This window comes from Martes martes (genome assembly GCF_963455335.1).
Source record: "Martes martes genome assembly, chromosome: 4".
NCBI classification, from domain to species: domain Eukaryota; kingdom Metazoa; phylum Chordata; class Mammalia; order Carnivora; family Mustelidae; genus Martes; species Martes martes.
In genome coordinates this window covers 26144703-26161767 of record NC_137891.1, presented here as the reverse complement: position 1 = coordinate 26161767, position 17065 = coordinate 26144703, and the positions used below count along the sequence as shown (strand labels likewise).

Below are 17065 nucleotides of genomic sequence, written 5' to 3'. Positions count from 1 at the left end.
AATTGAAAGAGCATCTACCTATCATTCTGATGCAGCAATCCAAAGGACTATATATTGACAACATTTGAATTTAAATCTAATTAATGTTTTACTAAAAACAGTTGCACAACTATCAATGTATCTGTCTTATCCACAGGTATATATTGTGTCAAACTAAATAAATTCTGTGTATCTAAGAAAGAGAAGCAGTTAAACATGAAGAACAGTTAATTTAGAAGAGATTCCAATAAAAAATGATAGTAATGATTGCTATCTCTATTGAGAACATATATCTTCCAAAGCACTAGGCTAAAAGTGAAATTTATACTCTTAATCTAAAACACCAAATCCTTGTGAAGTATTATTATCATATCCATTTTTAAGTGGGTAAAATGAGCCACAGTGATGCTAAGTGCTTGCTCTTAGCAGAATGGGGATTTGAATTCAAGAAACAAGAGTTTTAACCACTATGGTATACTGTCTCCGTAGAATCTTATGCCATTACCAGATAAAACAAAACAAAGTCATGCCCTACTAATGGGACTTTTACAGTTGTTTATTGTTAAAAGAATGAGATATAGTTTTAAATGGAAAGGCAGAAATATTGAGCAGCTTATAATTCTTTATTGCTATACAACAAAAATTTCTTGCTGCTAATATTTCACCATAAAGGGGAGCAAAAAAGACAGACTCTAAGTTCTTTTCCTAGGTATTATTAAGAACAACAGAAATACAATCTAGCCATATATATGGTAAATTTAGCCATGTATGTGCCAGATGGTATTCTTTAATTACAAAACTAAGGATGTTCCACTCCAATGGTTTCTTTTATTCTCTCTCTTCTTCTCATCATCTTTTGCCCGATTTCTTCTCTTACAGTTCACTGAGAGAGTAGAAGGGATACCCTCACTTTAGCACCACTAAATCTACCATCCCACTGGTGTCTGCACCTATATTCTCTGCTTCCTCTGTGGTTGGAAGAGAGAAGGTGTTTTGCTCTGTATAAATTCAACCCTAGTTCTTGGGCTGCGGGTATTAAACTCTCTTTATCTCTCAAGGACTTTATTCCTAAACAATTCTTATCTCTTCTGAATTACCAGTTCTTCTTTCCTCAATGGTCCATTCCCAAGAGCATACAGACATAATTTATATATTCCATCTTAAATAAACAAACAACACTCTTGTTACATCTCCATCCTCTTCCAATTATTTTCCCCATTTTTCTCCTTTAACAGAGACATTAAGCATCTCTCTTGAGGGAGATGTCTGTATAACTATTTCCAATTTCATCATCAGCTTTGCATCTGATATATTCACTGAACTGTTCTTGTCAAATCTAGCTGCCAGATCCAATGGTAAGTTCTGTACCTTCTTTTTTCAGAAACTTCTCTGCAACATATGCCACAACTGATAGCTCATTCCTTCCTTCTTCAAGCACTTGTTTTATTGGTGTCCCTCAGACTCCGCTAGTTTTCTTTCTGGCTTATTTGCCATTCCTTTTATAGTATCATAAATTTCTATCTGTTTAACCTAATGACTGTTTCTATCTTTTTAACCTAATGACTGAGGGCTACAACACTCCAGGGATTAGTGCTTAATGGTCTTCTCCCTTCATACAGTTTCCTCCAGGATAACTTCATCTGACCCCATGGTTTTAAACACTTTTTAGCTTAATGCCTCCTAAATTTATATATTCAGCATTGATGTCCCCCTTGAGTTTCAGATCATGCTATTCAACTGCTTATTTAGCTCCTTTGCTTGGATATCTACTAGACCCATCATTTACCACACCCAAACCATTCATAAAATTGTACGATCTTTTAATTTTCAGATTTTTTGGAAAGAAAACTATAAAAAAGCTATTAAAATTTCACTTGTGTATATAATTTTTCCTATGCTATTGATGTCAATAAAATCAAAGAAATGAAAGTTCCAGTTGGAAACAAAAAATTTCTCATTGCTAACTTCTAATTTATTAAATCATCTAGATAAGAATACACTTGTTAGAATTAAATTCACCATAAGAGTTAAAAATCACTGACACTGGGGCACCTGGGTGGGTCAGTGAGTTAAGCCTCTGCCTTCAGCTCAGGTCATGATCCCAGGGTCCTGGGATCGAGCCCCGCATCGGGCTCTCTGCTCAGTGGGGAGCCTGCTTCCCCCTCTCTCTCTGCCTGCCTCTCTGCCTACTTGTGATCTCTGTCTGTCAAATAAATAAATAAAATCTTTAAAAAAAATCACTGACATTAGAAATAAATTGAATTTGGCAAAAATATAAAGTCTTATAATTTTTACTCTTTTTAATCTAGGGATTTTTACCTTGTATGGTAGCATTTGGTGTAAGTAGTACAGCGTATGACTGAGTTCTCAACATTGTTACAACTCATCAGTGCTATAAATATACTTCTGACTTCTCATCTTAGGTTTGTTTTAATTTAAATGAGAGTGTAATTTAATCAGAAATATGCACTTCACCTAATACATATTTTACAATCCTAACCAGTGCATATACAGATTTCAAGTACAGTATGGATGATAGCTTGAACTATGATTCAGAGGTAGTGTCTGAATAATTGTCTTAGTGACCTTGGGCAAACTAATGTTCCAGTTTTCTTATTGCATTGTTTTCTGTAATAGGGCATAAATACACTAAAATCACTCATAAGTTCCAGTGTGTCTATCTATTCAGAAAATTGACTCTCTGATATAAACTTATTTATCTCAAGACTGTTCAAAAAAGAAAAACCTAGGATTTCATTTAGTTGAATAAGTAATGTTATCAGAAACAAGAGAGACTTCGAATCTAGTCTCACCTATGGTAAGAAAGGACATTGATCACATTGTACTCGTTCCCTGAATTTTAGCTGCCTCATCTGTAAAACTGGCATAGTACTATTTTACCTGCCTGATTTAGTATCAGATAAAATCTTTAAGTTCTATTCTAACAATTATGTTATATAATCTTATGAAAATATCAATTCTGACATGAATCATTAAAGACCAGTGGTTTTGTACATTTTTGCAATGTTAGGAGACTTCGGCAAGGTCATAGTCCAAATTTGGTATTCACAAGGCCTTACATTCATTCCCCTTTTCCTGTTTCATTACCTTACACTCTTGTATTGACTGAGAAATGGCACTATATTTTCCACTTCACTATCTATAAGGAAATCAAGTTGGGTAATGGGAATATTTAACCTGGAAGAAAATTCCATCCAGAGTCAAATCAATCAGAAAATATTTGAAATGCAGATGGTAACCCAGAGGTGGATTTCACCCTGGAGTATTTTGCCCTTGATTGAGCTCTTGTTTTGTACAAGATCCATCAATTTTATAAAGAATGTTCAACATCATTACTAGGCCTACACTCTGCCAGCTGCTCAGTAATGTGGCTATCCTTAGAATTTCATTATGTTTCTAAGGCTACACCTAATGATATGGCAAGTCAGGTTAAAGTAGATGGCAGCATGACAGAGACATTCCCATGAACCCAGGAGGGAAACAAAGCTGTTAATGCATGGGATGCAAAAGGAACCTCAAAGCCAGTGTTGCAATATACTTCTAAGAATATAGAAATTTATTTAAAAATGCATATTCAATTATTTCACCAGATTATTATCATGCACCCACAATGATCCAGGTATTATGCTTGATATTGGAGTTATGGTTTTTTTTTAATATTTTATTTATTTATTTGACAGACAGAGATCACAAGTAGGCAGAGAGGCAGGCAGAGAGAGAGGAGGAAGCAGGTTCCCCGCCGAGCAAGGAGCCCGATGCGGGGCTCGATCCCAGAACCCTGGGATCATGACCTGAGCCGAAGGCAGAGGCTTAACCCATTGAGCCACCCAGGCGCCCCTGGAGATATGTTTTAATGAGACACCACCTCCCTGCCTTCGTTGTGGCTTATGCTTCAATCTGAGGACAAAAGTGGGAATAAAATTACTGATACAATTTTTGTGAAATCATAAGGCATGGTAGGTTGATAACCCAAAGTTACCTATACAGGAAACTGGTTTTATATCTAAAAATTATAAAAGACTATATAAAAGTCTAATTTGAAATTAAATTCTAATATTATGGTATCACTAGAAAAAATAAGCAAAAAACATACAAAAATGGTTTTACATTATTTTTAACTGACAATATATAGTCTCAGTGCACTTTGTTTTACATCATTAAACAATTTCCTATTCAACTAGATTCATTTAACATTTGTTAAGTTCTAAGTACCAGGGGCAGTGTCAATTTCTAGGAATACAAATATTAATATGATAACATCCTTGCTCTACAAAGGAATGTAATCTAAGAGAGACAGCAGATGTGTACATAGATTTAATATAATAAAATGGGTATTAATATCAGGTGACTTTTTATCATTCAAACTGGAAAGTTCTGGGAATGAAACATGAAGTTAAAAGTAATGCATATAATTAAAAATATGTATTGACCGGCACCTGGGTGCCTCAGTCATTAAGCGTCTGCCTTCAGCTCAGGTCCTTAGGTCATGATCCCAGGGTCCTGGGATTTAGCCCCACATCAGGCTTCCTGCTCCGTGGGAAGCCTGCTTCTCCCTCTCCCACTACTCCTGCTTGTGTTCCTGCTCTCACTATCTCTCTCTCTGTCAAATAAATAAATAAAATTAAAAAAAATACATGCATTGACTAACAAAATTTGTATTATATTGATGAACATTTCAAAATAGTTATCCATACAAAGACTCTTTTTAAAGTAATTTCTAAAAAAATCATATATTTATAGACAAAGAAACATTCTTTATATGAATTACCTAAACATTAAAAATAATGTAATCAAAATCATTTGTGGTACATATGCACATTTTTCATTGGTTTCTTACCCATAATGTAGTGCCTTTTACTTTTTTTCCTAAAGAGTTAATATATTCTTTTTTTTATTAGTATTGTTAAAGATACTTTAAATACATTTAAAATTATTGACATGTTCAGATGATGTCTCCACAGGCCATACTATTTTTACTTGAGAAAGTTTTCTCTTTATAGATGCTGAGATATCTGGTAAGTTTAGGGCTAATTTTTAAAATGGAGGAAAGTCTCAATTTGTTTGTTTGTTTGTTTTTTTTTTCATACAGAAATGTGCATACATTTCAGCTCAAATATTTTCACAGATACTGAATTTTATTTCTTTTCAGATACCTTTCTTTGACAAAGATTTTTACAATGTAAAATTTATTAAACAAGTTTTCATATATTATGATTTTTTTTTTTTTTTAAGTTAGGCTCCACACCCAGCATGGAGCCCAATGCAGGACTTGAACTAACAACCCTGAGATGAAGACCTGAGCTGAGATCAAGAATCAGATGCTTAGCCCACTGAGCCACCCAAGTGCCCTTAAATTATGATTTTTAAAATATTCAATTATAAGCTATGTAATTGTTTTATCAATTTTATTCCATTTCAGCATAAAATATTAATGTAATACAATTAAATATAAGATAGTTTCAAATTGCAAGTAAAATAGTTTGAGCTTCCACAATTTTATAGAAATATTTAAATGTTTTCCTGATGCTAAACTTTACTGTTGATAATTTTAATTCACCAAAAACTTCAAAGCTGAAGATCTTTACCACTCTAATAACTGAATATTTTGACTAAAGATTTTCAACTGATTTAATGAAAACCACATTTAAAGTTTTCATTTTCTAAGAATTTCAACACCATAGCAAAGCATTTTGGTCAATTTTGCAAAAGAATGTTTTGGAGATGCAAACCTTTCAAAGTCTGAATGATGATGAACAGCAAAAAGAGAAAATAGTACTGACATGCTCAAGTTTACTTATTCATTTTTTGAATCAGCATCCATCTGCCACACACACACAAATGTAACTCGATTATTTCACTCTATATAAATATATCTTTAAATTTTAACATTTTTATTATGATAAGTAATGTTTCCTCACCCACAGTTAAGAATTACATGTACACCACAACCAATTCTAAGTATGTTTCTGTTCCTTAATTTTATGAGAGCTTTGTTTATATCTGAGGCTATTTATCATCAAAATTTGTATTTGTACTTTTATCACAAAACAAATATCTATATTTAATATTAAAATTTTAAAATGTGAACTTAGTCTTAAAAATATTCAAAAGATAATTGTCGGCTTAAAGTTAAAAAAAAAAAGTACTATGGTGTTCACATATATAGAAGTGAGAGAAATGAAAACAATAGCCCAAAGGACTGAAGGGGAAATGGAAATATACCATTGTGAGGTTCTTATATAAGAAGTGGTGTAACAGAATTTGATGATAGGTTTTGCTAAGAATGCATGTTATAAATATTAGCGCAGGTACCCAAAAAATGTATAACTAATACATCAAGAAAGTGAAATTAAGAAGAAAAATCCCATTTAAAATTGCATCAAAAGAAAGAAATACCTCAGAATAAATTCAACCAAGGGAGCAAAAGACCTGTAGTTGAAAACTACAACACATTAAGGAAAGAGATTGAAAAAGACACAAATAAATGGAAAGATACTCCATGCTCATTGACTGGAAGAATTAATATTGTTGAAATGTTCATACTACCCAAAGTAATCTACAAATTCGTGCAATCCCTCTCAAAATTACAATTCCACTTTTCATAGAAATAGAACAAATAATCCTAAAATTTGCAAGAACCACAAAAGGCCCTGTATAGAGAAGCAATATTGGTAAAGAAGAAAAAAGCTGGAGCCTCACGTTCCTGACTTCAAACTCTATTACAAAGCTTTCATAATTAAAACAGTGTGTATTGTCATGAAAATGGAACACATAGATCAGTGGAACAGAGAACTCAGAAATAAGCCCACACATATATGGTCAATTAGTTTACAACAAAGTAATCAAGAATATACCATGGGGAAAGGACAGACTATTCAATAAATGGTGTTGGAAAAATTAGACAGCCAAAAGCAAGAGAATGAAACTGTCTTCCATTATACACAAAAATTAACACAAAGTGGATTAAAGATTTGAATGTAAGAGCTGAAGCCATAAAACTCCTAGAAGAAAACACAGGCACTAAGCAACTTGAGATACGTCTTGGTGATATTTTAAATAATCTGACACCAAAAACAAAAGAAAAAAAAGCAAAAACAAACAAGTTCGACTGTATCAAAATAAAGAGCTTCTGCATAGCAAAGGAAACCATCAACAAAATAAAAAGTCAACATCTAAATGGGAGAAAATATTTGCAAATCATATATCTGATAAAGGGCTAATATCCAAAATATATTAAGAACTCACATAACTCACCAGAAAACAACACTAGAGGACAAAAACAAACAAAAAACAATCTAATTAGGGGGCGCCTGGGTGGCTCAGTGGGTTAAAGCCTCTGCTTTCAGCTCAGGTCATGATCCCAGGGTCCTGGAATTGAGTCCCGCATCAGGCTCTCTGCTCAGCAGGGAGCCTGCTTCCTCCCTCTCTCTCTGCCTGCCTCTCTGCCTACTTGTGATCTCTCTCTGTCAAATAAATAAATAAAATATTTAAAAAAAAATCTAATTAAAAACTGGGCAGAAGATCTGAACAGACATTTTTCCAAAGATGTACAGATGGCTAACATGTGCAGGAAAAAATGATCAAGATTATTAATGATCAGAGAAATGCAAACTGTAATCACAATGAAATATTATTTCACATCTCTTAGAACGATTATTATCAAAAAGACCAGAAACTATAAGTGGTCTCAAGGATGTAGTGAAAAGGTAATCTTTGTGCACTGTTGGTAGAAATGCAAATTTGTGTGGCCACTATGAAAAACGGTACGTTGCTTCCTTAAAAAATTAAAAATAGAATTGTTAAATGATCCAGCATTTTCACTTCTGGGTATTTGTCTGAAGAAAATAAAAACACTAACTAAAAAATACATATGTACCCCCATATTCACAGCAGCACTATTTACAATAGCCATGATATGAAAAAAAAAGTGTTTATTGTTAAATGAGTGGCTAAAGAAATTGGGGTGTGTGTGTGTATGTGTGTGTATATATACATATATGTACATATATGTATATATATATGATGGAATACTATTTAGCTATAAAAAAGAATGAAACTTTGCCATCTACTAAAAACCTACTTTAAATATACAGACACACCAAGTTAAAAGGATGTTAACTAGTACACCAATGTTAGACTAATCATAAGATATTTAATATGAGACAAGGAAAGTTCAAGACATGGTAAGTTATCAATGAAAAAGAGACATCTTTCTTGGTAATGAAAAAGTCAACTCATTTAAAAGCACTTAAAATATTATACACATATCTTCATAATACACAAAGCAAAAATATGACAGGACAGAAAGAATAAGTAGACACATCCACAATTGCATCTGGACATCTCAACACTTCTCTTTCATAGTTGACTAAAAAAAAAAAAAAAAAAAAAAAATGGACAGAAAGCCAGTAATGACATAGAATTCTTCAAACACAACACTATCAACCAACTATACCTAATTGATATTTACAGAACATGACATCCAATAATAGCAAGTGCATATTCTTTTAAAATACAGATAGTACTATAGAAAACCATATGCTGGACCATAATGCAAGTCTAAGTAAATTTAAAATTATTAAAATGTTAAAATTTTAACTGAATTTATAATAATAGATTTTTTTCCTTACACAATGAACTTTCAAAGACGACACTTTGATCTCATGAAGTGGTTGTAAACAAAACTTTTACTGGAGTTAATATTTGAGGCAATTGATGCTACTGATTCTTGAAAGCAATGATGTGACTGATATAAAATTGAACTTATTGAGCTAATTGTGAAGTTCTTCTTCAAAGGAAGCTGGCATATTACTTTTCATATGCATGAGGAAGAAAATTTAGAACACAAAGCAATGAAATTACTTAAGTAGAATTCTCATTTTCTCTAAATAAAACATCATGTTTTTTAAGCAGATCTAGGTCTTCTGGCTTTCACATGGTCAATTGACCCTGCTATGGTCCCCATGTATGTTAATACACATTATGTGCAAGTTGCATTTTCATAATCAATTTTATTTTTAGTTGAGATGTTATTGGGCTTTTTGATGATTAATATATAGGCATTATGAACAATGTGTACAGAATCCTTAATATGTAAGTACTAAAAATCTAAAAGACTATGTAGTTAATCTAAACAGATATTCTAATGATTTATTGTCTGAAAATGTGTGGAGAATTTGTTCATAAAACAAGAATACCACACATCAGTATCTTGAAATAACACACTCTCAGCTCTACATTCCCAACATTTCATGTTTTACTATCATACATGTTACATTCTCAACCAAAATATCCCATCTGTCATATAAGGTTAATATATTAGTAGAAAAAAAAAAAAAACTGGTCCATTACTACAAATGCTATTGTGGTGTCAGGGAGCACTTTCATTTAGGAAACAATTACACTAAAAAGAACATGGCTACAGAAGACAAGTATTTTAAAATAACCAAGACTTATTTAATATATCAGATACTTTAAAATGATGATGCTGGAGTTAATACATGATCATGACTTCAAACGACCATTTAATTATATTTTATATTTTAGAATATAAAATTTTCCCTCTGCTGCCTATATAATGCTAACATGATACATGAAGTAATAAAGTCTCACGTAATTCTATATTATACTATGTTTTGGCTGCACAGAAAAATAATCAATCATCATATGATTTCTTCTGTAAAACATTTTTACCACTTATCTAAACATGTTTTATTGAAATGGGATTATGTGGACTCTCTGCTTCTTTTAAAAATGTGTTTCTTGATGTACTAAAATACTTTGATTTACAAGTACTAATAAAAATATTCTAGATTCTTTCGTGCTATCTTTTGGGAGCCCAGTTTTAACTTTTTCAAAGATAAGTTTGCCTTACATCTTGGTGGATCTCTGCTTAGGCTCTTCTTGACAGCATCCTTTGGCTCACTGACCTGCTTTTTGGATGGTGAAATCAGCATCTTAAGAAGTGAATATTTAGTACATACATTTTCATTAAACATATACTTTTTAAAATATCACTGCTGCCATCAATGTGCACTGCAATAAAATTTAAAAAAATATGTCTGTGATAAAATAAATAGTTGTGAATCGACCCCACAAAGTAGATAATAAAAACACTCATAGTAAGAACATATATGCTTCAGCATTCCAGCACATCTCCCGAGTCAGTGCTTCTGTGCCTATTTCAAGAACACATTTTTCCTGCTAATCCTGCCAATTCATGTCCTGACATCTTTATGTATCTTTCAAACCACAGCAAGACTATGACATAACTTGCTGTTATACAAAATAGCTTGCAGGGCAACGGCATCAAATGCTTCTCCCACTACCTTTCAAGATCTGAACAAGTTAGATGTTCCTATCTGAGAATACTTTATTTATATACAAGTGTCTTATAAATTCTCCTTGAAAGGGAAGTATGAGTTATCTGGTATATGTAAAAGTTTAGAAAGTGAAATGGATTATCAGTATTTGTTTTTTCAAATTTAATCACGCATTGTAATTACTAAGTCCTGTAAACATATCTCACACATAGCTAGTTGAAATCAAATACAAGACAGAGGTCTAATAAATACATGTTGCGAATTTTAGCAGACTACTACTCTATTGCTGTAGAATACTGGCCTATCTTGGCCAAAATAATAATACTTTACTAAAAAAAAAAAAAAATAGAAAATAGAGATCCAAGTGCCAAACCATCAGGATGCTAGGACAACATGCATGAACTAGGATTTTCCTGGGCAAACTGGACCATATGGCAAATCTAATACAATTTGCGCATAGTGTCAGAGCAGTACAGATGTGGAAGTGACTAATTCTGTCTAGGAGTTCATTGGTACCAGAAGTATCATTTGTCCTGGACCTTGAAAAATGCCTAAGAATTGATAGATTTTGAATGTGGACCTATGTGTTTCAGGAATATGGAAGAGAAGCAGAAATGTGAAAGGACTTTGCCCTCTCAGAGCAGTATAGTTAGATGACTGGATGTGTATAATAAGTAGTGAAGGACGAGGCTGGCAGGTAGTTCGGGTGCAAATTGTGGAGGCTTTCAGTGTAATTCCAAAGTTTTGAACTTATGACTGTGGGCTCGTTAAAAAAAAAAAAAAAAATTAAAATGGAAAGGTGATGTCTGATTTGTATTTTAGAAACGTCAGGTGGAAATGTGGAGAGAAGTCTGGCTGGAGGGATAATGAAGTGAGTGGCTAGTTGACTGTCACAGCAATGCAGACCATGATCATGAGGATGGGAACAAAGGCAGGGGCACCATGCAGTCTTTTGAGGCCGGGAGACGTCAAGCTCTCCTGGCTAAGGGATCCATTTCCTTGAGAATTTTCACAGCATAAGCTATGGGCCTTCGTATTCTCTATTACCCAGTGGGGGTAGATTCTTAACAGAGAGGTCAGAGAGTGAAGAGCATACAAAAAGCCCTGTCAAAATCAACTGTGGGCAAATGACAGCATGATACCCCAAAGATGTCCTCCCTGTGGAACTAAAGTGGGACAAGAGAGGCAGATTACACATTTAAGCAGGGGATATAGAGGCTGACTGCTGAGAACCAAGGACGGCACACAGGACAGCATGAGGTGGCCGTGTCAGACTTAAGTAGCTCTGATTAGCAAAAATGCCTTGCAGACTGTAACACCAAGAGGCAACGACATACTCTACAAAGAATGAACGGATCATGAAATGGGAGGCATGTGGCTGCCGATAGTGGCTTAATGATGATTATGAAGTTGGTATGTGACCTACATTTCAGTTCAATTCACTTGCACCAAATTCAGTGAAATACATTTCGTTGGTGGCATTTTGTTGCTGAAGGCTCTTCTCCTCCTGTTGCCTGACTTGTTCCTCTTTTTAAAATTCATTATTTGACACTCACTAAACAACAGCTATTTGGTCAAAAGAGGTTTAGGCATTGAGGAGGTTAGGGGAAAGGGGACAGAATACAATACAAGTCTGATTTAATTAACATGATACATCCTGATTTGGCTATGACTGTCCTGGCATATGCTTGTTGTCCTGCTTTATTTTAAATAGTGTCTTCTTCCACTCTCAACAATTATCTTAGACTTGGAAAATAAATTATAGGATTGTCCTAAATGGAAAATGTGTTCTTTATGGACATTAGGGAGACAAAGGTACTCATAGTACATTTGGGGAGCAAAGATCACATAATTAAAACATCTCCAAAACAATGAATTATTAGCTACTTATTCTCCTCTTTGGAAAAAAAAAATACAGCTAGTGCTTGGGGCATGAGCTGAAATATCTTTTAGAAAGTGAGGTCAGAAAATGTTTTATAAAGAGAAGTCTTGGTGCCAAGTCTGGAAAAATGAGCAAGACTTAACAAAAGGAAGAGAGAAATGGTTAAGGTGAAAAATGTTTACACAGAAAGCAGCACAGGGTGTGTGTGTGAGTGAGTGTATGAGTATGTGTGTGCATTTATGAAACTAAAAAGATTTGCCTGAGTGAAAGGGAAAATGCAATTGAGAAATAATTAGAGATAAATATGTTTACTAACTGGTCCCTTAATAGACTTGCCTACGGTAAATGAACAAATGAATGAATGGGTGACATGATTCAAATTTACATAGGGAAGCAGACGTTAGGTCAGCCACTGAAGTGACAAACTCTGCCCTTTAAGCCAAATTTCACCTATAGTAGTGCTTTATTGCCCTGTAGTCTGTTAACATTTTCTTTAAGATTGTTTACTTTGAAATTTAGATTACTTTACATAAAACTCCTTATTTTCACTTTCGTTTTAAAAGTAGCCTGTCTTGGGGTGCCTGCGTGGCTCAGTGGGTCAAGTGGCCCGACTTCTGTTTTCAGCTCAGGTCAAGATCTCAGGGTTCTGAGATTGAGGGGAGTCTGGCTAGGGATTCTCTCTCCTGTTCCCCTCCCCCATCCCTCTCAAATCATCTTTAAAAAAAAAAAATCCATCTTTAAAAAAAAAAACAAAAATAAATAAAAGTAGCCCTCCCACCTATAGGGCAAAATGACTATAGCCAGAGGGGACAGCGGTCCCTTCTAAATGGCCTTGTGTGCACTCCAACTTTCTTCCATGCTTCACCAGGGCTTCGCTTATGTAAGCTGTGGTACTTGGGAGCATAATCAGAAACACAAGCTGATTAAATCGTAGAACTTCATTGTGACTAATAATTTATAATTAAAAGCTTTCTATTTCCTCTAGCATATTAATACATGTATCTAAATAATAACAAGAGCATAATTACCACAATAACTACCAAGCATTTACTAGGCACCTGTCACAGCAAAAAGTTCCCTTCAGCCACATGTGGATTTGAGCCACAGCTCCAGGCATCTGTTAGTACTATGACCTTAAACAAATAAACACATTTTCTGAACCTCTCTGTATTTATGTGGAAAATGGGGATGACCCAACATAAATCATATGGCTTTGTGAGGATTAAATGAGATTATGTATATAAAGTACATGACATGCTTTCTGGCACACCAAGAAAGATCACATTCATGAAAAGAATATTTTTGAATTTGAAATCTGGACACTTGGAAAGCCACGTCAAAATGAGTAACAGAAGATATCCAAACAAGTGACTAATTTTCATTGATAATGCTTGTTAAAATACAATATATTCACCTGCAAAGTAATTTTATTTCAATGGGTAAGTTTTTAGTTTCAGATCATGAGTACAAATTTCTATGCATCTTAAAAGAATATTACAAAGACAGATTTATTAAAGTTCTGGTATGTTACATATTGTTTCCTTAAATGCCCTATAAATATAATAGGTACAAATGCATTACTAATTTAACTGACAAATCTGCATTAAAAACTCCTGGAAACATATATAAAATAGCTGGTATCTATTAAGCAGATGAACTTGGCATTCACAAACACTAGCCTTAAGCATTTTTTCACATGAGTACAGTCAGACTATAAATCACAATAACCATTTAAGTACAAAATATTATATATTACTCATTTAAGGTAAAGGGAAGGGGAACTGTTAGTTGCCAAACAATAATTAGAAAGAACTGAAATTAAACAGCAGTCAATCTCTGACAAATTGTTCCTATCTTCATAAAAAGAAAAATAAGCAGTAAAAAATAGAGGGTATAAATATGAGGAATATTTAACTGGTATTTCAGAATTAGAAGCCATTTATGTTCATCAATTACGTGGTAATTTCATTTTTCATTCTTTTTTCTTTTTCTCAGAAAATAAAGTATAAATTTACAGACGCTGGCTCTTCTGCATTGATTTACACCTCTCTCTCACACAATAAAACACAGTTCACTTATGTTAGTTAATTACTGCAAACAACTCTGTTCCATGAACCAAAAGTCATCCAAGTTGTTTAACTGTCTTAAACGGTTCTTGACCTAAAAGCAATATATTTTGTGGACAGTCATTTCAAAAGTTCTTTCTTTCTTTTTTTTTTTTTACATTTTTCAGAGGATTACAATTTTATATTTGTTCATATAGTAAAAATAGTTCACTGAACACCAACTATACACTTAATACCAAATATTGTACACACATGATCATGTTAATTTTAATAATGTATTTATGAGATAAGCACCATTACACCTATGTGAATTAGAAAACTCAGCCTCAGAATGTGAGATCAGGTATCCAAATTCAGTAGTTAGTAAGGAACCAGGACTTGAATTCAGGCACATTTCAGGAATACTGGTTTGCATGTTTTTCATTAAATGATCTTAGAAATTTGCATAGGTTTCTGTTAATGGGGTTTTTAAAGACTGTAAAATTAGAAAATCCTTTAGATAATTTTCTCAAAGAGGCAATGTATGTTGGCAATAAAAGCAAAACTATAACAATGAAAATGTTAAAGTTTTTATTCATTTCTCCAGCCACTAAGCAAAAATCCCTTTTGTAGAACAACATATATTTAGCCACTTAGCAGTGCCATAGAAAGAAAAAGAGAAGGGGGAAAAAAAAAAAAACAAAACATGCCATGAACACTGGTAATTACTTACAGTGAATGACATTTTATTGTTATAGGAAGTGTTTAATTTAAAAATAGATCTAAAATATTTTGTCAAGGATATCTGGGAATATATAATTAAGATCTTTAAAAGAAGAAAAACAAAATTAGTAAAAATATATGGTTGCTTTTTTTTAATGGCAAGTATTAATATCCTTCCTTATCTACAAAAATTTCACATTTTGAAATATAGAGTTTTATGGTAAATTGAGATTACAAGCTTTTACAAAGTAATTATTTCATTTGCTGAATTATTTTAATACCACCTATACTTTAAAACAATTGCTTGACAAATAGGAAGAAGGTCTCAATGATTAATTGATTAATTCCAAGTTAATTATATTGCTTTTTTCCAAGTATACTTTACCTTACCTGAAGATGAGTACGAAGACTAGACATAAGAATATTTAAGATCATTTAAGTTTTAATATTAAAGTTTTGGGGAGTAAAGTTAAAGTACCATCTCAATAGCATTCTAATTTTGCATTTAAGAAATAAAATAATAACTCACTTGAAAACTGAATTGCAAATCCAGATTTGCTGATATAAAAATCTGTGTCAAACTGGATGGTTACTATGTTGAGCGTGCTATGGATTCCTTCAGGAATAAGAGATCCACTGATTTCCTTTAGGAGCATCTCATTTTCTGGTGGACCATCCCAAACTCGGAGTATATCATGTGATGCTTCTGTATCAAAAGCCAGAAACTGTAGGCTGTGGGAGAACCACATAAACTTGTTTGATTATTTTAAACATGGATTCAATTTTAAGTAAAGAACATAACAAATATGTATCTTTGATTTTATTAGATAATTTTTTCATTCTATCAGATTAAAAATGAATTATATAAACAGAATATATAACCTTAATTCCCTATTTTTTGAACAGTATAATTTCCTAGAATAGGATTAAAAGTACTATTATGTCACCTTTGTAAATTACAGAAACTTTAAGCATTATTTTCTGTGTTCCTGAATTTTAACTATAACTACAGTAGGTGATACTTACGGAGCATGGAGTACATTTCAGGCACTGACTGAGGTTCTACTACATGCTAGGCACTGTGCAAAATGAATTACATATATTTTCTTTGTTTGTCATAGTGACCCAATGAAGATGGAAGGTATTTTATTTTAGTTCTATAAATGTGGCAAACGGAGTCAAGACACATTAAATAAAACTGCCTATAGGGTGGCAAAGTCATGAACTGACTCCATAGAATCTATTTTTACCAATGTTTCAAGTTTGTTTTATCAGAATTAAAATGAAGTTTATTCCAGGAAAGCAAGAAATAGTTCATATTAAAAAATCAATCAGTACATTTCATCACGATGATAGGCATAAGGAAAAAAAGTACATGAACATCTCAAGATATATAGACGAAGTATTTTTTAAAAATTCAACATTACAATCACACCCAGTAATCTAAAAGTAAAAGGGAATTTCCTTGATGTGAGATGAAAATCAATGTCTACCCAACCCTACCCGGCCAAATGCACAAACAAAAACCAAAAAACTATTTCATGCTAAGTCTGCTTTATATCTAATCTACACAAAATTAGTATCTGATATTTTTTGTGGCCAGTGCCAGAAATTAGAAATCCAATTATAAAAACACACTCAATTCTCTCTCTACATACATCACATTCATGTTTGATATGTGAATAGTCATAGTTTTAAATTTGTATTGTAATTTAATATCAAATATTGTTTCTTAAGTTAGAAAAATTCCAGAATACTGTCAAATTTAGTATTTTCAAGTTTACTAATTCTAATATTTAAATAAAACAATGTATTATCTACACTAAAGAAACACAGGCTGAGAATTGGTCTTATGTAGTCTATTTTGAGGTCTGCAAATTCCCTTGCAAAAGTAATCCACCAGTTGACATTGAACAATTCACGGAGTGCGCCTTTCAGCATGTTATACGAAGGATAATACTTGTTTCCTATTACCACCTTCACCACCCAGAAGCCTGTCTGAAATTTTATTTATATAAAACAACAATTCTTAAATTTAAAGTCATTGTTTTGAGAGTGATAACACACCAGAAGCCTGTCTGAAATTTCATTTA

At 33.0% G+C, this 17065-nt stretch overlaps 1 protein-coding gene across 3 annotated transcripts in view; it reads right to left on the bottom strand.

The window, feature by feature from the left end:
* The window catches only part of CSMD3 (CUB and Sushi multiple domains 3), a gene marked incomplete at both ends in the record, with an annotated part of 1233164 nt that overhangs the window by 290234 nt on the left and 925865 nt on the right, over window positions 1-17065 (bottom strand). For all 3 annotated transcript variants that reach the window (XM_080802411.1, XM_080802412.1, XM_080802413.1), the window contains one exon: window positions 15502-15704. In XM_080802411.1, coding sequence (XP_080658537.1) covers window positions 15502-15704 — 203 coding nt within the window. The remainder of the gene's footprint in view (window positions 1-15501; window positions 15705-17065) is intronic.